The sequence below is a fragment of the Diospyros lotus genome, chromosome 2 (assembly GCF_014633365.1).
Source record: "Diospyros lotus cultivar Yz01 chromosome 2, ASM1463336v1, whole genome shotgun sequence".
NCBI classification, from domain to species: domain Eukaryota; kingdom Viridiplantae; phylum Streptophyta; class Magnoliopsida; order Ericales; family Ebenaceae; genus Diospyros; species Diospyros lotus.
In genome coordinates this window covers 42,382,030-42,408,588 of record NC_068339.1, presented here as the reverse complement: position 1 = coordinate 42,408,588, position 26,559 = coordinate 42,382,030, and the positions used below count along the sequence as shown (strand labels likewise).

Below are 26,559 nucleotides of genomic sequence, written 5' to 3'. Positions count from 1 at the left end.
CTACCCTTAATGCATTTCTTTCACCTTTTTATTCCTTGATGAGCGGAACCTCCCAATGTATTTCATATCAAATATCAGATGGAAAGAAATGTTATGATTACCCAATTTGGTTGCACCAGTTCAAAACCAGGCATCTCAAAACAACAAAGTAATGCATGCATACTCTTCAAGGCTTGCATGTTTGCATAAAAAAGTTCAACTGCATGATTACGGGATTATAATGATTACCAATAGTAACACAAACAATGAAGTCTGAACAATTTAAAATTGTGGATTATATGCCTTGCTATAATAGAAAAAAGAATATTACAATAATCATCACCAAAGAGCAACCAGAAACTATTTACACTTTATTCCAACTGAAAGTACTGAATCCATTGTATATTCATGGGAAATAAATTGATCAGGTTGCATACTTCACTAAGAATGGAAGAACAATATCCATTTTTGTCAATATACAAACCTCTGTGAAATAAAATCAATCCAGTTGCATACTTTCAGGAAAAGGAATGGAAGCACAGCAGTGGTAATATCCATTTTCATCAAATGCAAACCTCTGTGAAAGATGAAGTTCACGGATAAGATACTCCCCCCATTCCTCAGAACCAAATTGCTTGAAAATCCCCCTTGCATCAAATGAATCCAACTTTCTTGTCCTTTTCTTCCTGCGTAATTCAAGTTACAAATATTAAGCAGACCGTGAGAAAAGAATCAAGCATGGCTTGAAGGGAGAAGAACCTGAATACTGATAGAAATGGTATGAACACAAATAAATAAAGAAAGAGAAAAAAGAAAGGGCGGTTAAGTATAGAACCGTTTCCTGTGCCTTGCATTCATCACAGTGGCATGCAACTGCAGTTCACAGAACAGTAAGGCATTATAACTGAATTAAGAGACAAATCAAAACACAGATCAAAAGCACAGTACTAAATATGCGTACATACACAAAAATATAAGTTTGCAAGTTTAGCAGTGAGTAGGGTATGCAGTTGGCAAGTAAAGGTAAAACAAATAGGAGACTAATACCACAAGCAAGCAGAAAATGTTACACCGTCCAAAATCATTTAAAATCATTCATAAATGTGCAAGGCCCAAAGTTAGCACATCCCAATGTGCATGTTATAAGAAAATAATTTACCATGTTTTGTTGACTTTAAATGAAGGCACTCCCAGCCTTCAACAAGTAACATGCAGTGCTGCACTGTAGCAGGTCAAACATGTAACACCAAAGCTGCAACAGCATCCATAGCATAAAACTTGCAAAATTCTCTCAGGACAAAGTAAACCACAACTTAAAACTAACAAGGACGGGTACAATCATAATGGATAAACAATGTTACCCCCATATTACCTAAAAAAATCTTTCATTAGCCACAATACTTTTTTAAACCAAAACAATTATTGAACAATCAAAAAGCACTCGTGCACAATTCAACACTAGACAATCAGAAAAAGGCGATGTAAAACTCAATGATTATCATGCTTTGCAACCAAAAATGCCAAGAAGGCAGAGCGTACTCAATCTTGACTAAAATTAGGCAATGCTAACTCAATGATTATCACAGCTTTTAATCTATACCAATGCAGGAAGTAATGACCCGACAGTTTAACATAGAAGAAAAATTGCCAAAAAAAAAAGTAGCAACTAGCAAGCATTGTAAAAATGGAAGCATTCTCAAAAATAAAATAAAAAGAAAGAAAGAAAGAACAAGGGAAACCATTTAAAGGTCACATGTCACACCTTCAATGTCTGCGCAGCATCTTTCTCAAGAACAAGACCAGCTTCAACAAATGCACCAATAATGACTTCTAAGGAAGCTCAGGATAAATAATAGAACAAAGTACAATTGCAAAGAATGCAACAAGGAAGTAATTTTAAGGCATCAATAAAAGAGTAGGATACGACAGACATGTAAAAGTCTGCCCTCACTACCAATTTCTTCAACAGGAGCATAGATGACACGCGCTTTTGCTGGTGAACCTCTCATGCATTCCTGCAAAAACCAAAGATTGAATTCATAACACCACATGAACCAAAATAACATTTTGCAGAGGTGAGAAGACACGAGTCTAAATGAGCAAGTAATGTAACAGTCAACTAAATTTGACCATTCAATATAAAATATTCTAAAACACCCCTTCCCCCACACCCTGGCACAACAGACATAAGCAGATGCATGGGCAAGTAATGTAATACAACAGCCAACCTCAATCCATCAACCACTTGAACTAAAAGATAGACCCCCCCATGCAGCAGGGTTCATGCAATGCACACACACGTGTAGATAACCAACCTTTCACAATTTTCTAATTAAGATGGACTGATAATAGTAGCTTAACAATAAGAAATAAAAGGCCCATGTCAAGGGAGGACGGCTGGTATATGACAAGGGACATAGAAGAAAAGCAATACTATAGCATGCTGCATTACTTAATAAACAGAGGCCACAAAGGGACTCTATTCCATTGGAACACACTCAAGGGGAGCTACCATGCATATTTGCTTAGGCTAGTCCATGGGGAGAGGACTGGGGAGAGAAAAATGTACTGAGCATTTTAAGCACTTTCCTCCCTTCTTTCCTTCAAATTTGGTGAGGAAATCAAAAGAAAAATGTTTGACAATTTAATATTCTTAATACAAAAAATATGCCTTATTATTTAGAGAAAAAAATACAAGCATTGCTTAGATTTACATGTTTAACGTCTTCACCTCTTTTTCATTCATAATTTTTATTTTAGTCAATTGAGAGGAAAGGAATTTTCTTCCCCTTCCACTCATCTAACCAAACAAGAGGAGAGACATGAGTGGACTGCCATTCACTATATAACTTAGATTTGCCTTCAATTTCCTCCCCCTCAATCCAAACAAAATGTAAGAACATAATATCTTGCATAGAAATTAAAGAAAGTCAGCAGTCTTGACCAGGATTCCAACTGAACCAAGATAAGGATGGAGAAGTTTCCAGGTTCTCTGATTTGTTCTTAATAGGAGCTTGAAGATTTCTAAATTGCCTGATATAACCCCTTCTTTTTTTTTTTTTGGCTAGGTGTGATGACTTAATTTACTTGGCACAATAGAAGAACTACAACAATATCAAGCCTTAATCCCACTCTGGGATGAGCCACATGGCTTCTAGTTTACCAACCATCTTTATCTCCAAGGCCACTGTTGATTGCCGTTAGAAACTCAAGAGAAAGAGAAAAGGAAGGCTGCCTTATCGTGTGTAAAGAGTATTGGAAGCTAATCCAAATATTTTGTTTTTTAGAAATCTCTAAATTCAGTTTAGGATACTTTCTTAATTTCAGTTTAGGATACTTTCCTAAGTTGTGTTGTTGTAATCTTTCCTAAGTTGTCAATACTCAACCCTATAACTAGGGTTGTATCATTATGAGATTAAGGAATGAATTATTTCATTTTCACATGGTATCGGAGTCGTGTTTCTAAAAGTTTTTTTGCTGGCCTTCATTGCGTTCTTCACTAGCACTCTGTTTTTCTCTGGCCTTCATTGCCATCCTTTGGCCGTTAGAGCCATCAATTCCTACTTGTTGTTCTGCCTTCAATGCCCCATCCTACTCCTTTTAAACCACCAGTTCAGCCATCTATCCCACCAAATATGTCAGAAATCTCCGAGCTTGCTCCATCTATGACAAGGGAGACTAATCCGTTTGATCAATCAACGGGAAGTCTTCCTACCAGTGATCTACCAGGGATGCATCACTCCTATTGCTTGGATGGCAAGAATTACCTACAGCGGACACAATTGGTGAGGACTTTTCTAAAGGGTAAAGGGAAGATAGCTCACTTGACGGCACTAGGCCCCAAGGTATTAGATCCCAGATTCCCAGCGTGGGATATAGAGGATTCCATGATCATGTCATGTTTGTGGAATTCTATGCAACCGGAGGTAAATAGAAACTGCATGTTCTTGTCTGCTACAAAAGATATTTGGGAGATCGTTAGATGTACATATTCTAAGGTTCAAGATGCCTCAATGATTTTTGAGATTAAGACAAAGTTAAGTAGTACTAAGCAAGGGGCCTTAACAATAACTAAATACTACAACAAAATGAATGGATATTGGCTTGAACTCGACCACTACCAAGATATTAAAATGGTGTGTAGTGAAGATGCAGCCACCCTTAATACTATTCTTGAGATGGACAAAATTGTGGAATTCTTGGTAGGTCTCAATGCAAAATATGATCGGGCTAGGGTGCAAATTCTTGGAAGAGAAAAACTTTCATCTCTTAATGAAGTTTTTTCTATTGTCAGAAGTGAGGAGTATAAGAGGATAGCTGTGAACTTAGAAAGAGAGAGAGAGACAACCCTACTTAGAGGAAATTTTTGTGTATTAAACTAATAGATATCATACCTATATATACAAATACTAAACGGGCCATAGGCCTCAAGCCCTTACATAAAGCTAACCCTAGGTGTAATATACAAACATAAAAATCATCTCTATATACAACTCAACACTCCCCTTCAAGTTGGACCATATATATCATATGCACCAAACTTGTTATAAATATACCCAATTCAATAACCCCTGAGAGATTTAATAAAGACATCTGCTAGTCATTTGGATTGACAAAATTTGTGGTAATATAGCCAGATAAAATCTTTTCTTGAATGAAGTGGCAATCTATCTCGATATAGTTGGTCCTCTCATAAAAGATTGGATTGGAGAAAATATGTAACGTATCTCGATTATCGCAAATTAACCTCATCTATGATATATCTCTAAACTTGAGCTCCTGAAGCAATTGTTTTAACAAGATAAATTCACATGTTGCCAAGGTTATAGCACGATACTCTGCTTCTGCACTTGACCTTACAATCTCCTGCTTTTTACTTTTCCAATATACCAAGTTTCCTCCAATCAAAGCACAGTATCCTGAAGTAAATCATTTATCAAATGGAGAACCTACCTAATCAACATCAGAATATCCAACTACCCAAGTATGACCTCTATTCTCGTACAATAGTCCTCTACCTGGAGCTCCTTTAATATACCTGAGGATTCGAACAATTGCATCCCAATGGCTATCACAAGGAAACTATAAAAACTGACTAAGAAAGAAATGTCAGGCCAAATGATAGTGAGATAATTAAGTTTTCTAACTAGCCAACGGTATCTCCCAAGATCTGCAAGAGGCTCCCCCTATCCTGGTAAAAGCTTTACATGAGGGTCCATAGGATAATCTATAGGTTTACAATCAAGCATCCCAGTTTCTTCCAGAATATCTAACACATACTTTCTTTGAGAGATAACTACACTTGAATTGGACTGAGCAACTTCTATGCTAAGAAAGTACTTAAGCAAACCCCAAGTCTTTAGTCTAAAAATGATGGAAAAGATGTTTCTTTAGTTGAACAATATCATCCTAATCATCACCTATAATGACAATATCATCCATGTAGACAACCAAATATATACACCTCCCTTGTGATGTGTGTTTGTAGAAAATCGAATGATCAGACTCACTGTGAGTTATACCAAATTCCTGAATAACAACATTGAAGCAACCAAACCAGGCTCGCAGAGACTATTTCAACCCATATAATGAGCGACGAAGTTTACAAATCAAACCAGACTCCCCCTAAGCAACAAACCCAGGAGGTTGCTCCATATAAATCTCCTCCTGAAGCTCACCATGTAAAAAATGCATTCTTAATGTCTAACTGATATAACGACCAATGGCGTACAGCAACGATAGAGAGAAATAAATGCACGGAGAACATTTTAGCCATAGTAGAAAAAGTGTCACCATAGTCGACCATAAACTTGAGCGTACCCCTTTGCAACCAAACGGGCCTTAAGCCGATCAACCTGCCCATCAAGACCAACCTTGATAGTATAGATCCACCGACAACAGACAAGAGATTTCCCTGGCGGCAGTCATCAGCGACTCGAATGGCGGAGGGGCGATTGGAACTAGGGTGGGTTAGGGTTTGTATAGTGGCTCTAATACCATGTGAACTTAGAGAGAGAGAGAGAGAGAGAGAGAGAACCATAGTTGGAGGAAATTTTCGTATATTAAACTAATGAATAATGCTAAGAGTCATGACTGATGATGGTGTCATCAATTATGTGACGTCTCCTCATTGGAGAAGGTTAAGGAGACCATGTGTCATTGTCTCTTCTTCCTAGCATCTCCTCCAATAAGGATGCGACATAGGTCATCAGTCATGACTCCTAGCATTACTCTAAACTAATAGACAATACACCTATATATACAAATACTAAATAAGCCATGGGCCCTGACATAAAGCTAACCCTAGGTGTAATATACAAACATAGCAATCATCTCTATATACAACTCAACAATAGCTATGCTCAATGAGACTAATTCTGAAGGGTCAGCTATGATGACCAATAAGGGAGAAGGAACTAGATTAAAACCCCAACAAGGGAAGTTTGATGTGCAATCGAAGTCATAGAGTCGAGAAAGATTATGGTGTACCTATTGTAAGAACCAAGACACAATAGAGAGACCTATTTTAAACTACATGGAAAGGAGGCAATGCTAAATAAGATAAGGGTTTCAGGAATTTAACCATAAAAAATCAAGCCTATCTTTCAAACAAACAGGAGGAAGTCATGGATAAGGCAAAATTAGTTACTGGAACAGACCTAAACCAACTAAATGCAGATGAAATCAGCAAACTCAAGAGTTCTCTAAAAACTATTCATGATGGATCATCCTCTCTCGCTCAACAAGGTACTTGCTTTCACTCTAATTCTCTTATTGTCTCAAAGACCAATAGGGATGACTTGTGGACTCTAGATTCAAGGGCTATTAACCATATGTCTCATGATTTCACTATTTTTGACACCTATAAGCTCTGGGAATTCTTAAACATATCACCATAGCCAATGGGACTTCCATTCCTATAAAAGGTCAGGGCAAGGTCACTCTTAGCTGATATAATTGTTTGTATAGCAATGGCACCACAACCCAAGAGGGGGGGTAAATTGGGTTATTTTAAAATTTTGATTTAACTTAAAATTCTTTTCACTAAAAAATAAGATTTTAATAAAAATGAGTGTAAATGAGGATTGTTTTGCACAAAGAATAAAAACAAGAACAAAAATAATAGTGGGAGACAACGATATATAATGGTTCGGCTAAACTAAACCTAATCCACTCCCTTAGCTCCTCACTAAGGATTTTGAAACAATTTACTATATCCTCTTATTTGATCTCAAGTAGGTCCTCTAGTCTCCAAGACTAAGAATTACAATCCTCTTACTTATACAAGTAAACCCTCTAGCAACAAGTTAGGAAAAACAACCTACTACAATCGATGTAGGCGCTATAGCAATCTTGCTAGGAAATGTAAGAGATATACAGAAAATAAATTCTAAGAGATGAAGCTCTTAGATATAAGATCTCTCAAAATAAACACAAGGCTTGAAAACAAATAATACAAAAATGAATGCAAAGCCTTTCGAGAGAAAAAAAGGATGAAATAATTGAGCACTTAAAAGATTGAGCACTTGTAAAAGCTTGTAGTAGAGTCACTTAGATCTCTTGAATGATCCACAAGACTTCTATTTATAGTGCTTGGCGAGGGATTTCAAAACTATGGTCGTTGATGGTAGATAGCCGCAATTAATGACTTGACGAACTAGCCATTGGAAGACTCTGCACGAGAAAAAGTCGACAAATTCAAAGAATTGATCGACATGTGAGCTTTCAAATTTGAAAAATGGTCAACGGTTTATGAAAAACGATCGACACTTTCAATGGCAAGCTACCAATAGCATGCTTTATGTCGGTCGACAGCCAGAACTATAACAACCAAAACGATCGACAATTTCATAGTTTGTCGACATTTTGCACCAAAACACCAAAACAGTCGACAGGTTCCTAGAACCGATCGACAACTTGGACTTTTACCTTTGAAAAATTTTGCTCCATTTTGACCAATGGTTCAAAACCAATTTTTGAAAATCATTTAGGAGATTCATTTAAGTCATAATACTTGTTTTTGCAAATCTCCATCGAAGATATGAATAAAGACAGTTCATTTGATTTGATTCTCATTTTAACAAAATAATATTGAAATTGATGTTTATTTGAAAAACATAAACTTGACTTAGGGTATGAAACAATTTGTTTTTCATCATCAAAACCAAACACAAGAGTAAAATATCATTAGCTCTATTCTTCCTGTTAAACAGGTTTTGCATGGTCCTAACTTATCCACCAACCCGATTTCTGTCCATCACCTTACTAAGGAACTCAACTATCGTGTTATTTTTTCCCTTATGCCTGTGAATTTCAGGAAATGGACACTGTCATGTACCGTGGGGGTATAAGGGTGATTTTGTAATAAAATGTAAGTGAGGGACGAGTTAGGCATGAGTTAGTTAGCTGCTGAGGGAGTAGTACAAAGTTTGTTGCTGCTATTCAAACTTGTACATTCCCTATAGCTGTAATCTGTTACAGCTTGTGAGAGAGAATCCCAGCTATATAAGGATTCTCTCCCTTCCGTTAATGGCATTGAGAAATATTATCACTATTCCATTGAATTCTCTCTCTCCACTTCCTTACTCCTCCCTTATTCTTTCTGTTTTCTCCCTTCCACTCTCTAAATTCCTAAGTCAGTCCCTCGGGACCTGACATTCTAGTATCAGAGCATCCTTCTTGGGCGTCGAGCAACCACCATGGCAGACGGGACAAGAATGAAGCAGATGGAAACGTAGCTACAACAGAGGACGACAGCCATAGCGGAGGTACAGAACCGAGTGGCATCACTGGAACTATCGATTGGAGCGGGAGTCGATTCCAGAATCGACCAGGCAATGGAACGTTGGAGGATGGAGAGTCGTGAGCAGAACACTCTCTTTCGAGAGCAAATGATGGAACAAATGCAAATGATCGTGCGAATGTTCACTCAACAGCAGCCATTGAGGCTATCTCCTAAATTTCCTCCGCGAGACCGGACGGAGCCCATATTTCCAGGAGTAGGGGTAGAACCTCGACCAGGAGGAGCGTCGGAGTTCGAGTTCAATACGGACACAATGGGAGAAAATGTAAGGGAACGGAGACCGGGAGTAACGGCCCATCGACACCATCCGAACTATCCCACACTGAAGCTTGAGATTCCTTTATTTGAAGGAGAGAATCCGAGGTGGTGGTCGAGAAGGTGCGAACGAGTATTCTCCCTATATCAAATTCCAGAACAGCAGAAAGTCACCATGGCTTCAGCTTACCTGAATGATACGGGAGATGCTTGGTATCAAGGGTGGCTCGCGGTCAAGGAAGGGAGCCCTTGGAGTGTGTTCGTAGAAGATTTGTGTGTAAGGTTCGGAGATAAGTGCATGCAGGACATTATCGAAGAGTTTAACAAACTCAAACAAGAAGGAACGATACGGGTATATCAGCAAAAATTCGAGGAGCTTAGATCGCTGATGATGATACATAATCCTCAGCTTTCCGAGGAGTATTACGTCTCGAGCTTCATCAGTGGTCTAGGGGATGAAGTTAGACCCATGGTGAAGATGATGCAACCGCACTCGGTGAAACAGGCAGCCGAGAGTGCAAGGTTACAGGAGATGATCGTTGATGCCATGACCAAGAAACAAAGGAATTCAGCGAAAGGGGTGATCACGGGAGGTTGGCAAGCTGGAAATAGGTTGCCACCCAGAGAAGGTGGGTTCCAAGGAAGAGGTGTATTGGCTCTACCGGCCAATAACTCTGCTTCCGCCCAAGGAGGAAGTCTGATGGAGCAGAGGCGCGTAGCTGGCCTATGCTACAAATGTGGAGACAAATATTTCGTAGGCCACAAGTGCAAGAGGCAACTACTGTTGTTGGAAGGGGAAGACGAGGACAAGGAGGAAGAAGAAGAACTTTAGGAAAATGAGAAGGAGGACCAAGGAGAGATTTCGCTGCATGCTTTGAAGGGGGTTAACCACAGTAAGGTTATCAAGGTTGAAGGAAAGGTCAATAGCAATCCGATTATGGTCCTCATCGATAGTGGGAGTACTCATAGCTTCTTGGATGAAGCTGTGGCAAGAAAATTGGGATGTAAGGTCAGTCCTTCACTGCCATTGTCAATCACAGTAGCGAACGACAGCAAGGTGTTGAGTCAGTCGGCCTGTAGGGATTTCCATTGGGAGATGAATGGAGAAAAATTTTCAACTGATTTGAGGTTGCTCAAGCTAGGAGGCTGTGATGTAGTGCTGGGGGTGGATTGGATGAAGGGAGTCAGTCCAATCAATTTCGATTTCAACAAAATGGAAGTGACTTTCGAGAAAGATGGCAGCAAGAAGATTCTAACAAGCAAACCAGAGGTGGGAGTATGCAAAATTATCTCAGGTAAGAGGTTACAAAGGATACTCAAGAGCAAGTTATCACAGGTGGCTCATCTATTTTCTATCCATACCATGGGTGTTACCCTCGGGGAGGAAGGAGAGGAATTTCAGCGGGCGCGCACGCTGAGCAGCACCACCCATAGTCCATGGCAGGTACATGAACTTGACTCCCTTAACATACTGCTAATTGATTATAAGGACCTCTTTTCTGAACCAAGTTCCTTACCTCCCGAGCGACCCTATGACCATGCCATTAATCTGAAGCCAAATACTGAACCAGTAAACCTAAGAGCATATCGTTACCCACCCAGACAAAAGACTGAGATAGAAAAACTCATAACAGATATGCTAAAGAAGTCCATTATCCAAACTAGCCATAGCCCATTTGCATCACCTGTATTGCTTGTTAAAAAAAAGGATGGGTCATGGAGGTTTTGTGTTGACTACCGTCAACTTAATGCTATGACCATCAAGAACAAGTTTCCCATCCCAATTGTGGAAGATCTCCTTGATGAACTAACCAATGCTTCAGTTTTTACCAAGTTAAATCTCCGATCAGGCTATCACCAAATTAGGATGCGGCCTACAGACATTCCTAAGACAGCTTTTACCACTCATCAAGGGCATTATGAATTCCTTGTAATGCCCTTTGGCCTAACTAACGCTCCCGCAACTTTTCAAGCGTTAATGAACAAAATTTTCGAACCATATTTGCGCAAATTCATCCTAGTATTCTTTGATGACATTCTAATTTACAGTCCCTCCTTTGCACAACACCTAAGCCACCTGAAAATCACTTTTGAAGTCCTTAGAATCAATAAGCTATATGTTAAGGAGTCAAAGTGTACTTTTGCCAAGCAACAGGTTGAGTATCTTGGGCATATTATTTCCGGTTCAGGGGTAAGCACAGATCCAAGTAAGGTCACTGCCATGGTAAATTGGCCTCGGCCTCAAAATGTGAAGGGGTTGAGAGGATTCCTAGGGTTAACCGGATACTATCGCCGGTTCGTTAAAGGTTATGGTATAATTAGTCGGCCTCTCACTAACCTACTGAAGAAAGATGGATTCAAGTGGGATGATACGGCTGAGGAGGCTTTCTGCAAACTTAAGCACGCTATGGGTGAAGTACCCACTCTAGGATTACCTGATTTTAACAAACCGTTCATTTTAGAAACTGACGCCAGCAACAATGGGGTTGGAGCAGTCCTGGTTCAGGACGGCAGACCCATAGCCTTCCTCAGTCAAGCCCTTGCTCCAAGACATCTCGGATTGAGCAGATATGAGAAAGAACTGTTGACAGTGCTAATGGCGGTGGAAAGATGGCGACATTATCTTGAGGGAGGAAGCTTTGTAATCAAGACTGACCATGAGAGCCTCAAATTCTTGTTACAACAAAAGCTGCATACTCAACTACAACGCAAAGGGATGACAAAGCTCATGGGTTTGAATTATGTAATCCAATATGGGAAGGGGAAAGAAAATCTTGCAGCCGATGCTCTATCCAGATGTCTTGAAGAGGGAAGTACAGCAGCCATTTCAACCATTGTTCCAGAATGGTGCCAAGAAATCGCTGCTAGTTATCTCTCAAGTGATAAAACCCGAGAACTTTTACAGCAGCTGGCCGTGGATCCTTTATCTAAACCAGGCTACACTTTGAGTAATGGAATGATTAGACACCAAGGGAAGTTGGTGATTGGGGAAGAGGAAGCTCTAAAAAAGAGAATTATAGAGGCACTCCACGCCTCTCCTCTAGGGGGACACTCGGGTATTGTGAACACCTATCATCGAGTTAAGCAACTCTTTCGGTGGCCAGGACTCAAGAAGGATGTTATGGAGTTTGTGATTAGGTGTGACACTTGTAGGCGGTGCAAACCAGAAAATGTAGCGCCACCTGGATTACTTCAACCCCTAAATATTCCTGGGGGGCCATGGGAAGATATTTCAATGGATTTTATAGAATGATTGCCAAAATCAGAAGGCCGAGACTGCATCATGGTAGTTGTGGATCGTTTTACCAAATATGGGCACTTTATGGGACTGATTCATCCATATACTGCCCAGGGGGTTGCCAAAATATTCCTAGACCAAGTACTGAAACTGCATGGAACACCCAAAGCCATAGTTTCTGACCGAGATAAAATCTTTACTAGCCGGCTGTGGAAGGAATTGATGGGGTTGCTGGGAGTAAAACTGAAGATGTCTAGTGCATACCACCCAGAATCTGATGGACAAACCGAAAGGGTTAATCAGTGTTTAGAAATGTATCTCCGGTGTGTTTGTTTCCTTCAACCCAAGACCTGGCACAAATGGCTTCCACTGGCCCAATGGTGGTATAATTCCAGCCACCATTCAGCCATCAAACGGTCCCCATTTGAAGCCCTTTATGGTTACAAACCCCCACTTCTACCAGCATTGGCTGATCACTCAACAGTGGCATCCCTAGACGTATACTTACAGCAACGGCAGCAAGCTTTGCAGGAGATTAAGGAAGAGTTGGCTACTTCTCAAAATCGAATGAAACAATTTGCTGACAAAAGGAGGAGTGAAAGAGAATTCCAGGTTGGTGATGTTGTGTATCTTAAGCTGAAACCAGGCCACCTAAGGTCACTACTTCCCAATCCCAGCTCTAAATTGCATCCAAAGTTCTATGGACCTTTTCAAGTGATTGCAAGAATAGGATCAGTAGCTTATCGTTTGCAATTACCAGAGGGATCCAATATACACCCAGTTTTTCATGTCTCCCTTCTCAAGAAAGCAGTAGGGGCACAACCAGCAAGCTCTATCCTACCAAACCTTCCCCACATTGAAGCTCCTCTCCGGGAACCTATAGCTATACTGGATAAAAGAGTAATTTACAGACAAGATGCACCAATTACTCAAGTCCTCATCAAATGGACTGATCATCACTTCGAAGATAACACGTGGGAGTATCTGCCGGACATTCTGAACCAGTTTCCGCGAGTGGCCAGCCTTCTCCATATTTCTTGTGGACAAGAAATGTTTTGATGGGCGGGTAATGTTATGTACCGTGGGGGTATAAGGGTGATTTTGTAATAAAATGTAAGTGAGGGACGAGTTAGGCATGAGTTAGTTAGCTGCTGAGGGAGTAGTACAAAGTTTGTTGCTGCTATTCAAACTTGTACATTCCCTATAGCTGTAATCTGTTACAGCTTGTGAGAGAGAATCCCAGCTATATAAGGATTCTCTCCCTTCCGTTAATGGCATTGAGAAATATTATCACTATTCCATTGAATTCTCTCTCTCTACTTCCTTACTCCTCCCTTATTCTTTCTGTTTTCTCCCTTCCACTCTCTAAATTCCTAAGTCAGTCCCTCGAGACCTGACAGACACAAGGAGGATGATTGGTGTTGCGGAGGAGTGGAATGGGTTGTATGTCTTGAAGAAAGAGAGTGTTTTTCCTAAATGGGCTCAGCCTAGGCTAGCTTGTTCGTCTATTGCTCTCAAACACATATGGCTTCACCATTTTCGCCTAGAACACCCTTTTTTTCCATTACTAAAAATTATATTTCCTACTTTATTCAAGAATTTAGATACTAGTACTTTACATTGTGATGTATGTCAGATATCGAAACATCGAGTGTCTTATCCCATTAGTAATAAACTGTCTTCTCATCATTTTTCATTGATTCATTCTGATGTTTAGGGGCCATCTAGGGTTCTTAATTGTTTGGGGGCTAAATGGTTCATATCTTTCATAGATGATTATACTAGAATAACTTGGGTATATCTTTTAAAAGAAAAGGGTACTATTAGTACTGTTTTGCCTCATTTTCATAAGATGATCTCAACTCAATTTGGCTCTCCTATTCAGAAATTTCATACTGATAATACAAGGGATTAATTCAATCAACACTTACATCAATTTTCCCAACAAGCAGGGATTGTCTATGAATCTTCCTACATTAACACTTCTCAATAGAATGGAGTGACCGAAATTCTAACTCCTTAAAAAGAGAAGTTTCAGAAGAAGAAGCTCAAGATAACTATCTCATAAATTCTGATAATGAGATGATTGAGACAATCAATTATCAGGATTGAAAGAAGGTAACAGAGAATTTCTTAAGATTGAGAAAGAAGGTCCCAAGAATATTGTTCCTTTGCCTTTGGCTCCAGAGAAGGCTGAGAAGTCCATAGCTTTGGGTAAATCAAGCATAAAAAAAGGTTAAGACAATTCCAACAAGAGAATATCTTACTGTTGTTCTGAATGTTTTTGATCCTGAACAATATGACAACCTTGTTGCCATTTCAAATAGTGTAGACCAGTTTTTGGTGCTGGTTTTAGCAGAGCTAAGTAAAGCAGGTACTTCAAGAGATGTTATTTCCTCTTTCATTCATAAGATAAAGCCAAGAAGGAGAGAGAAAAAGAGGGAAAGAGAAAGGCACAGGAAACAGAAAAGGATGAATCAGATAGTGAAGGCAGGGATTGGATGGAGAAACAATGGCCAGTTGCTTTGATTTCTTAGGGACAAGAAATTTGTAAGGGGGAAGGAATGTCACGACCTTGAATTATGAAGTTCCTTTTTTTTCAGTTGTTATATATTCTTTTAGTTATTATTTACAGTTATGTATTAGGGTAGTTACGTGTAGTGGAGTGGTGGAAATGGAAGTGATAACTATTGTAACTGCCACAAATAATTGTTGGTTAACTTTATATATAAAGTTGTACACCACGGTGCTGAGGTAGGAATGAATTGTCAAGAAATTATTGAAGAATCTTATTTCCCCCCATTGTTCTCTCAGTTTCTCCCAATTTCTCTCAATTATGTCTGATTCTCCCTAATATTTTGTATGTTTATCCCTCAATTATGTCTGATTCTCCTTAATATTCTATATGTTTCTCCCTCAATTCTTCCTATTTCTCCCTTAATTCCAATTCTATCTTCAAAGAAAACATTAGTAAGGAATAGGTTCCTGACATTCTATATTCCATGCTTCTATTAGAATTTTATCCATCCAATCCAACCACTTCATTTTTTAGCATTTTCATTGCTTGTTTCACTTATGTCAAGCAAATATATATATATAATAAATATAGAACAAGTAGTTTCTATTCTCCTCAAATATATAAAATGTCCTAACAAAATATTTATTTTTCCCCATATTTATTGAATAGCATAGCTCCTTCTTCTCTCTTTAATCACCATCTTATTTATCAGCATCTTTTGGTCTCCGTCTTTTATACACTTCATTTGTTCATATCTTTTATTTTTCTCTCAATTACTTCAGCTAATCTTTGTCAAGTTGGTAGTACAAATTTTCACTTTTTTTTTTTTTTACTTTGCCTTTCTAGCTGCTTTCTTTGCTTCATTCATAGCTAAAATATAATATCCAAAGTCTTGCAGCAACTTCTCTTAGACTTGATTTTTTCTTGTAGTCCCTCATCCCCATTAAGAACTTTTTGGTTTGGGGCGTTATCCTTGGACTATCTTAGAACAGTTTTTGTCATATTTCAAATAGCAATAATCAGCTCATTCTACATTGGATTGGCCTTACTTTCCACAATTCAATCTCTTCTTCCACACACTTTTCCTTGACAATAAGTAGTTTTTCACCTTTTAAATCCCACCATTTGATTCTTAGACTTAGCTTTGCATCATCCTACATTTTTTGATATGGACATCAAGTACTATAAACCTATGTTAAGTGGTTAGGCACTATCTCATTATAACTTCACAATCTTTACAACACAAGCAATCCTATTATTTCATAAGAACAATCTATTTGGATAGTCAGTAAGCCAAGCACAACATCCATGTATATTACCCAAAAAAAAGTTACAGTAAGTTATAGCCGATATCCCTGAGGTTTAACAAAAATACAAGAGGTACCCCCATATCCTGGAATTACACTCACCTCCCTTGACTTTGCAGAACTGGTAACACTTTGCCCCTACTGCTAAAATTTAGGAAGTACCCAAAATGTCCTCACTCTCTGTCTTTGCCCTATCTTTCTACCTCTCCCTCTCTCTCTTTCAATAGTCGAATTTCTCTCACCTTCCCTCGTCTCCTCCAACAACAGTAACGGTGGTGGAAACTTCCATCCCCCCCCCCCCCAACTCACAGTAGAGTTCGCTAATCCCAGGGATGACTGGATTCAACCATTTCTCTCCCTCTTTCTCCCCTTCCTAAACACTAAACACAAATAGGTTGAACAATAATCTGGGGCCTGGGTTCAGCACCATGTTGAACCCCACTTGGGTTTAGTGGTGGCAGTCACCATCACCCTCTGAAGCATAGAAACGGCAAAAACAGATCGAAACGTTTTTCAGGCCGTTTCTATAATTTGCAAAACATTTCATTGGTGTTTTGCAAATTACAGAAAATGGCCGAAACGCATTTCCGACGACCGATAAGTTCTAGTGTTCAGTCTTCTTCTTTCAATTCTTCGTGTTTTCGAATCCTGAAGTTCCTCACCGTGCATCATGGCTTGCTACTCCTTCGCCATTCCCTCACTTTCAGTTGCCATTGCTTCTTGCTGCTCATATGTGTGTGTGTTGGAGAGGGGGGGGGGGGGGGAGGCCAAGAGAGAGAGAGAGATTAATCGAGGGAGAAGGCTACTATGTTGTTGGATGGACAGAGAAAAATGAAAGAAGACAAAATCGGAGGAGCCAAGAAAGGAGATTTAAGGGCGCTGGGGCTGCTGCCTTTTTCCTTAATGTAAAATATATTAATAATACATTATAACATATATAATATATATTTACATGCAAATATCGACAGCCAAGGGGGGAACAATTCCCCTTTATCCAATTTTGTCCTTGTAGGCGCAATAATGCACCTGCAGCAGCCCATCTCCTCCATTGTCTTTTCTTTTTTTCAATTTGATTGACAATTTTCCAAACCCCTTTGCAATTAATTAATTAATACTTCTAATATAATACATGTATAACAACTATACATAAAATATTATACAAGAATTAATTACACGCACATTTCTCATAATATTAGTTGTACACGTATTACCAAAATAAAATTGTACATTAACTTTAACATGTTGTATTTTTACTTAAAATCTTCTAAGTAACTATTTTTTTTTATAATTTTCTATATTAAAAAATTATATTTACAAAAAAAAAACTATATTTTTTTAATTTACACTTTATCCTGTGTTTCTGTTTCCTACTTTTTTGAAAAAAAATGTTGTTTCCCTGTTTCGATTTCGTATCGGAAACGTTTCCCATTTCCATTTTCATGCAACCTAGCCATCATCATCAATGAATTTTTTAGAAAATATAATATTTTAAAATATATATTTATAAAAATTTGCATATATATAAACAAAAAATTATAGATAAATATATTTTCTAATTACAGGAAAATAGAAAATATACTTATATATATTATAATGTATATAATTATATATATTCAAATTTTTATATTTTCTATAATTAGAATTCTTTATTAGAGAGGGAGGAGAGTTTAAAAAGGAAGGGGTAAAATGGCCAATTTATGCTATTTTTTAACAGCAAGGGAAGTCATTGTCATTTCCAAAATATTGGGGGTATTGCCTATATTTTTGCTTAACCTCAGGCGTGTCAGTTGTAATTTACCCAAAAACTTATAAGAGGCTACATGGGTGTCACCATCAAATACAATAAATAAAATGTAGGTATGTTATTAAGGGCACAAATATCGAGTCAACAAAATAGTTTGGCTTCTACCATGAGGGGTTTAATAGTTTTGGATGACAATAATTTCTTTCATAAAATACATGATTCTGTAATTTTTTTCCAATTTTTTCACATTCTAATAGAAGCATAAGTTATGGAACTTGACATTTCGAGTATATAAATTTGGAGCAATTATGTCCAAACTTTAACTGCCTGAAAAATTAAATTAGTTGAATATCATTTTGATGCTGCTTTGAACCTCAGCTCCCTCATCCCTAGGGAGCGATAACAAAGTCATACTGTTGATGGTTTTGCATATTTACTTTGAACTAAAATGACACTAATCATTATATGCTTTTGACTGGTTTAGTCATGCTAAGCCATGACACTGTATTACAATCTACAATCATGATCCTATCACTCCTTGAAATCCATTTAAATAAGAAAAAAAAATCATCACAAACATGATAAAAAAATGTGATAAGCTACCAGGAATTAGTGATAGAATCTTACCAGCCCCTTAAGTCTAATAGAAATAGGCCGTCCATCCAAGGCTTCCAATACTTTTGGGGAGATGCTCTAAATGGGACATAGAACAAGCTTATCTTAAACAGGAACACTTTAAGCCAAGTATATGTTTAATTTATACAATATCACCTTCAAAACCTCAGCAGCTGCATCAACTCTGTCGTTGTTCCACAACTTCAACATAAGTACAGTCAAGTGAAATGTTTTCGGTTTAATAAATATTGATCTCTCAATTCCCAAATCTGTCATGTTAGAGATATGTCCACAAAAATCACGTGAGAGGAAGAAGAATAAGAGGGACAAAGCAGTAAGTAGGCAAAGTAAAACCATCAAGGGAAAAATGTTGCACACCCTTGACCCCTTAGAGCACTCGCGCACGTGTGTGTGTGTGTGTGTGTGTGTGTGTGTGTGTGTGAGAGAGAGAGAGAGGGGGGGGGGGGGGGGGACCACTGTAGTTCAACTATAAAAATCATGAAATGCACTTAAGGTTATATTTTTGCTTCCAAATGCAACTGACACAAACATTCCACAAATGGGATGAAGCTTTTTTCCATACCAGACAAGGTAGAAGGCTTCAACACTTTCAGTTCAGATGAGTTTGATGCTTTAGGCAGGTAACTAATGCGATGTATATTGGTAATATCCACTTTAACATTTTCATTATCATCTTCAACTTTAAGTTTAACTGCAACATCAGGTCGCTTATCTAACTCTTGGTCCTCGTCAATATCTTCATTTGAATCACTATCCAGATTTTCATCCTCACCAGGACTGTTTGCCCCAAGAACAGACTGCTGAAAGTGGACAAGCTTATGGACCAGTTCAGGATGTATAGCCAATGGGAGTGATATGAAGTGAGAGTAGTCTAGGTTTGGACTTTTTACTGCCTGCTTCAAGATAAGCATATATAAATCATATTGTTCAAGAATTCCTTAAAGGAAAATAAAATAAAAGAATCTAAATCATTTATATCTCTGACCAAACATATTAGCATTCAATGAGAGAAACATCAAAGTCACAAATGCAAAAGATGAAAATTCTAGACGTTGAAAAGAACAAAAAGGCAGCAACATTTTCAGCATATGGCACAAATAGATAGACAGCCCTTCAGGGTCCAAAAAGAAATTCAATTAAACATTTTTTCCTTTAAGCAGTTGGTAAAGCATCAGTGCTTCCACTTCAATACGCTTTATATTGCTTTACTAAGCCAGGTAAACAAGATGGGGCATGGACTCCTAAAAGAGTGTAGGTCCATAACTTAAAATCAGATATTACAAGGTAAAATTTGATTACCTAAACAAATTGTAGTACATTTTTTAAGATACATAATGTGTTTGGCAAACTGACCTCGTCAACTATAACTTGTACTTTTTCTGAAGCTCTAGACACACTTTCAGCAGAAATTCCTTCAATTACTGCAGCAACGAATTGTTCAGAAGTTACTTGTACATAGGCAATAAGAAAAGTAAAGGCAATCAAAATGGAAACCATCCTGAGCAGCCATTGGATAGGATAGCACATCCAGTGTTTCAAAACATAGTGCCAAGGAAAACATGCCAAGCAAGTAAAGCTTAAGGAAGAATACAACAACCTCTAGGGATGAAAACACATGCAGAGGGCTAAAAGAGATGAAAGGTAGTCAGTCATAAAGCTAAAACACAAGTGAAAGGGGGTAACAAGCTTGAAAGACAATGTCAACATGGTTGCATATGCAAAGACCAATAAAAGTGACGAATTATTCAATGGAGAAGTTTAAACACAGACGTGGTTCAAAAATAATGCCATAAAGTGAGTGAGTCTAGATGGGATGGAGGATGAACTTGTCCCAGAACACCCAATTTTAGGGGGGGGGGAGAGTTCAATGGTCTAAAAATCGTTCTCAAATGAAAATAAAAACAACATGAAACAATGGTTGTATTCAAAATTTAAAAAAAAAAAATCATTTTGGAAACGGCAAAAATAAAGAAAACAAACACACAAAAATATAAACAATCGTGCCTTACTTTTCCTTCACACTTGTCAGCACTGGTTGGCTTTTCTGCTGATTTAATGTTAGGCCCAGTGCTGGAGGGCCATCAGGCCAGCCCAAAACATGTTGTGGCTTAATTGGACAGAAAGCATGATTTATGCGACCTAGGTCATTGAACTTCAAGATTAAGGATTACCATGCTCATTATTGTTGAGTCAAAAAAAAAAAAAATAGATAACCCTACATGTCAGCTAAGACCCTAGTGGCTTATCAGTAGCTAAACTAACATATTTGGAGTATGACACGAGAAATAATCTCAGCTTAGAAGAGTGACAACCAGGGAGCTGATTATCTATAGCTAGATATAAAAATGTAACAATCAAGTAATGTGTAAGAAGTGGCATACTGATGGCATCCTCCTTTGATGATGGAAATACAATTTTAACTCCCGTCTCCTCTTCAATATTTTTCTGTGTGGATCCCCTAAGCAAGGAATTCAAGAAAGTTAGTGCCAAGACTCTGTCTGTATTAACTGTGTATGTACTTGTCCAAAAAGAAAAAAAGATTGTGTTGTGTTAATTAGCCAACCCCACTTAGTGGGATTAAGGCTGGTGGCAGTTGTTGAATGTGTTGGTTTAATTAAGTTTAAATCTGAGTGACATCATGATAAAAGTTATTACCCTTTTCCTTTGATGAAACGCATTAAGGCAGCTCCTACCTGCACAGGAAAAATGCAAATGCATGGAGGATCAAAACCACAAAAGGGATTAAATTTTAAGAAGGTGGCCATTCAACAAATATTCAGAACAAAGAAAGGAAGATAATGTACAGCTAGGGTTTCTGATGTCAAGAATGGTGATGGTAATAGCATTTCATTAAGTAATACCACTGAGCTAATGTGAATGTTGCTGGTAGAGAGAAATTAAACACTCCCAACCAAGCAAAGAGATGCTACAAGCAAAGGATCAACAATACCCTTGACAGCTTTCTTCAACTGCCATGCCATCAATAGCATCTGAAAACACACTACGCATTGAGAGATGGATTGATAAACTAAAATCAGAAGTGATTGACCGATAGTTCTTCCAGATTGGCCCATGTCATTCTATATATATTCTAAAGCATAATTTTAATATATAGTCAAGCACGATAACTGAGCTACGGGCCAAAATTGATATATTTTTCTTAGCATTCCTCCTTATAGCATGCTCAAGTCCATTCAAGAATAAAAAAGGAGAAGTAGAAAAAATTAAAAGACCAGCTCTATTGTATGGCATAGAATGTTGGGCAATAAAGCACCAACACGTGCCAAATATGAGTGTAACACATGTGAGGATATTGCAATGGATGTGTGGCCATACGAGAAAAAATACAAATGAGATTATTTGTAATAAAGTTGAAATTGGTCCCTAGTGAAGATAAGATACGTTCAAAATGATTTGGTCATGTAAGAAGAAGACAAGGGCTCCTATGAAGAAAGTGAATGGAATGAAGCAAGCCTTTAACAAAAAAGGTAGAAGAAGACCAAGAAAAACTTGTTGGAAGAATCTTAGGTATAACATGAGCTATATGGACCTTACAAAAGATAAGGTCATTGATAGAAATGATTGGCAAGCTAGAATTCATGTAGCCAACCGTACAGAGTGGAATAAAGGTTTGTTATGTTATTATTGTAGAAAAAATTACACCAGTGATAGAAGTCCAATGTCAGATCATGATATATTGAATATTTCTAGGCTCAAGTCTATTTTGCAAATAAGAGAGATAAGTAGAAAGAAAGTCCAATATAAGTGGAGACCAGTGCACTGAACCCATATAAAATATTGAGCATTTCTTGGGCCCAGAGGATGAATGAAATTGAAAAGGAATGATATAACATATGAGAAGAGGTTAGTGTGAGCAAAAAATAACCATACTAAAACCTCTAGTTGCAAGTTTTAGAGTTGCAAAACCAAGTTTATAAATTGGAGCACTGTTCCAAACATCTTACCCTTCCAACACCAGCAACGGCAGGAACCTAAATATAAGTTTAAACATTTATTCAGAGAGTTCGTAAGAAATTGACTACTTAACTTCATTCTATATTCCAGTTGATTCATAACAAGAACAATTGCTGATATGCAAATCATTCTTGTCTCAAGTAATTGATCTTCTTCATATTAAAAGTGGCATGACAATATTCTATAGCAATCTCAAGTACATAACCCTGAAACAAAAATCCAATGCATTGCAGCCACAGAGGTGTACACAAGTATAAAGCAAGCTAAAAAAAGTGGCATTTGGAAAACCAAAGGTATCAGGCCTGATCAAATACTTTCCAGATTAAAGAAATTGTAAGTCTTATCTTTATTCTGCATTTGAGAGTATCCATCACTTACTTTTACTGAAACTGAATGCTTATCTTCAGAAGGCAATGATGCATTTTCTGGTGCTGTACCTTCACCATTACCCTGAATGGTTTCAGAACGAAGAGTTGGGCCAGCTGGTCCATCTGCTGCTTTGCCTTCATGATGGGTACATTGAGTATCAGATGCACTGTTAAGAATATGCACTTCTTGGACTTCACTTCCATCTTCTACCTTTCCACCATCATCAATCTCATGCAAATCTTCAGACTCAACCCGCAGCTCCTTCACTGAACGTTCTGCAATAGTTTGCACTTTCTGAAAAAAATCTACTTACTTGTCCTCAAACCGATTCATCATCATCACAACCCACTAAGTAGGGTGGACTACATGAATGCTAGCTCTCCAATCATTTCTATCCATGGCCATATCTTCTATAAGGCCATTATATCTCATATCATATCCTATGTCCTCAAAACTTATTACTTGCACAAAGTATAGGTGAAATGTTCAGTTGTTCATAAAAAAATATATACAAATATCATTGCAGAGGATGAAAGAAAGAATAAAGAAATATGACAGACCTTTTCATTACATAAATTCCAATGGCCAGTGAGAGCAAAAGGCTCCTCAACCTTTGACTTCAGTCACATGACAAAAGAGAATTATGCTTCTCCTTTTACAAGAATTACCATGAATGAAGGTGGGGAGAGAGAGAGAGAGAGCAAAACAAGGGACCCTAATGCAACCAGGGAACTCTATCAGCCAAAAGCTAAACGACATGCATCATTTTAGCTATTCCATCATGGTAAAGTTCACTCTTCATTTTCTTTAATGAAACTAGTAAATACGTGAAGCATGAAGAATAAGGAATTTAACAGCTGAACAGAAAAGAAATGCATGTGGCAGAATCTAAACTAGAAACCTCACCCTGGGCCAAAGTAGATTGCCGAAGGACTGGTCTCCATATAGGAGTAATAGTTCTTCGTTTTTTCCTATCCATAAGGCCTTGACTATTCTTTATCCAACCAATTTTCCCCTTATAGTTCAAACCATGATGAAAACAACATTCCTGTCATGCAAAGTAACAACAGAACTAACATTAACTTCAATAATCTTCCAACCCTTCTATGAAAAGCTTCAAAGGATGTGTAGATGCTAAAAGCTACAATGGGAGATATGGCCTCAAAAGATTCATCTCAATAGGGTAATATCTTTCCTTTTCTGAAAGATGCTAATGTGATTGTAAAATTTCGTCTTTTATCTGGTTTGCCAGTCCAAGATGAAGCGATATGTTGGTCTATGCTCCTTTTTGGAGACTAAGTACAGCCCTTATCCAGTTGACATGATCAATTGAAAATTTGAAACAGTTACTGAAGGTTCCAATAGCATGGAGGAGACTGTTGATAGTGAGAAAATAGTTTTTGGCCATTCTATCCGGTAATTGGGAAGACAAACTCTTCCATTAAACGCTATGTTTGGATCTTGGATTAGTGGAGAGGCAAGAAATGGATACCAAAAAAAATGAACTTCTTTATTATTAGATTCAGTTAGACAATAACAAGAAATGATTAGATATTTTGTCAAAAAAGACTTAAACTTTGGCTTGACTATTCAAAAAAATAAAACGTACAGGTAACTTTCTTTTGTTTCATTTACCTTTAAATGCCAGTTCCTTCTCTGTTTGGAATGAATAAACCTCAATTTTTTTAATTCATTTGCAATGAAATCAACATACAATTCATTGAATTCATTGCAAATGAATTATTACGTTTGGAATGACAACCTAAAATATGGAATTTAATTGAATTCCACAAACTTATGTTTGGAATGAATCCAAAATTGAGGTTCCATTTGCTCTTACTACCTAAAATGCCCTTGATACAATAACCTTATTAAAGTATAGAAAAAAAATGTTAGAAAAAAGAAAAAAAAACATATAATACATATTTTTATATTCTGCAATGTATACATATAATTAAATTTCAAAATTAATTCTGGAATTAGGAAATGACTAAATATATTGTCTTCAATAATTTAAATAAAACCAAATACAAATAAAATAAAGAGTTAGAATAAAATTATATACACAAGGACTTGGCTTGCAATCCCCGGTAGCGACGTCAGAGTGGTGAGCGTCGGCGTTGGTGACAGCAACAGAGACTAAGATCAGTGGCGACGGCAGAGAGAGAAGGGGGTATTTTTGTCCACAAACAAATTTTATAAAGTTGTGGAATTCATTTACAAGTTCCACTTATTTTGGTGAAATTTGGTTTAGTGTAGTTAAATTCCATATTTTTTTCATTCCAAACAAAAAAGTTGGAATTAGAAATGAATTTCACAAAATGTTGTGGAATTCATTCATTCCAGTTACGTACAAGTAGCTTTATTTTCGTTTCGTTTACCTTTAAACACTGGTTCCATACATACCCCTTTCTTTCAATTTTTTTTTTTAAAAATTATATTGTTGCACATTTTAATTGGAAACAAGTAATGTGCACTATAGAAACAGAGAACAAACCTTCAAATATTGAACTGGTTTTGATGTCCAACACGAGTTTGTAAATTCCCAAGCACGGTCCACCCTGCAAAAAGCAAAGAACAAAAATTCAATCACAAATCATTCATTCCGAAACCGCAAGATATATATTCGCACTCATGTATAGGTGAATCACGAGAGTAGTTAACATGCAGAACGTTGAAAAGAAACCCTAATTGCCCGAAAGAACGAGATAAAGTGGTTAGAAATGCTAATAAGCTCGTCTAATTGAAAGTTGAAAGGGCTAGGGAGAGGGGGGGGAGTACCTGAGGAGAGATCTGCAAGTGCAAGCTTTCATCGTCGGCGGCGGAAAATCAACGTTTAAGATCAATCTTTGACGGTGTTCGCGGCTTTACACGTGTGCGTTAGAGGCGCAATTGCGGCCACGATCTGGTCACGTGTCGGCAACCATATATATTTTTTTTATTACACCTCATTATTAACGTCTTCAACAACCTCGCTTCTAAAACTACACTGAGAAGTAAATCGAGAGATATTTTTAAGTAACCAAGGTGGTAGATCTTGACACCAGTAATATCACCCTCAAGATCCTCCCCAAAAAGAAATATTCTGCTTCCTCTAAGAATCAAATCCACATTGAAAGTCTCCAAACAAACTTTCAACATGTCCCTTTGCCACTCGGCTATTCTCTGGAGTGTCAGCGACTATATCTTATGAGGTAAACCCACATTGAAAGTCTCCGGACAAACTTTCAATATATCCCTTTGCCACTTAGCTATTCCCTGAAGCGTCAGCGACTATATCTTATGAGGTAAACTAAGTAGTTTAATCGCAATAGATTTATAAATCTAAAATAAAAAATTATCCTTGATAGTTTAAGTGACTGAGTATCGATGATCATAATTTTTGTTTCTTTTAATAGTCAGTCTTTCATTAATATTTAAGTTTAATTCATTATTTATTATTTAATATATTAATAAAAAATAATATTAGTTTAATATATTTTTATTCAATATGTTAAAGAAAAATCAATATATTAAATAAATTGTTACATTTTGTTAGCAATTAAACATCATGTTGAATATGAAAGTAATTCGAATAAATATTTTAATCTTAATTTAATTTCTTAAATATTTTTTTGAAAATAATTTCTTAAATATTTAATAAAGTATGATAATTTAAATTAAACTAAATATGATAATATTTATATAAGTTTAATGTATAATCAAACAATTATTATATTTATGATTATATGGTAA

General features: G+C 37.3%; 1 protein-coding gene across 7 annotated transcripts; it reads right to left on the bottom strand.

The window, feature by feature from the left end:
- Positions 1-330: 330 nt before the first annotated feature.
- Positions 331-25,709, bottom strand: LOC127794461 (uncharacterized). 7 transcript variants are annotated; one of them, XR_008021663.1, is made up of 15 exons: positions 25,606-25,709; positions 25,322-25,385; positions 23,731-23,872; positions 22,834-23,099; positions 21,136-21,173; positions 20,862-20,938; positions 19,834-19,901; positions 19,043-19,373; positions 18,616-18,728; positions 18,472-18,537; positions 1,904-1,994; positions 1,742-1,809; positions 1,139-1,231; positions 815-852; positions 555-665 (listed from the first exon to the last, which is right to left on the bottom strand). XR_008021663.1 is itself a non-coding variant. In XM_052325554.1 (14 exons), the coding sequence occupies exons 1-14, from the start codon at positions 25,635-25,637 to the stop codon at positions 479-481; spliced, it is 1,572 nt and encodes a 523-aa protein (XP_052181514.1). In that variant the 5' UTR covers positions 25,638-25,709; the 3' UTR covers positions 331-478. The 7 variants fall into 7 exon arrangements, 6 of the variants coding, with proteins under 6 accessions (XP_052181514.1, XP_052181513.1, XP_052181517.1 ...); XM_052325554.1 differs by lacking the exon at positions 1,139-1,231 and having other exon boundaries at positions 331-665; positions 22,834-23,090; XM_052325553.1 differs by lacking the exon at positions 1,139-1,231 and having other exon boundaries at positions 331-665; positions 25,606-25,708.
- Between the last annotated feature and the right edge of the window lie 850 nt (positions 25,710-26,559).

Coding starts and splice junctions, on each gene's coding strand:
- LOC127794461 (XM_052325553.1), bottom strand. CDS start 25,637: ATGAAAGCTTGCACTTGCAGATCTCTCCTCAG. Junction 20,939..21,135: donor CGTTTCATCAAAGGAAAAGG/GTAATAACTTTT, acceptor TTCCTTGCTTAG/GGGATCCACACAGAAAAATA. Junction 1,995..18,471: donor CTATTAGACTTAAGGGGCTG/GTAAGATTCTAT, acceptor TGGTTTTTGCAG/GAATGCATGAGAGGTTCACC.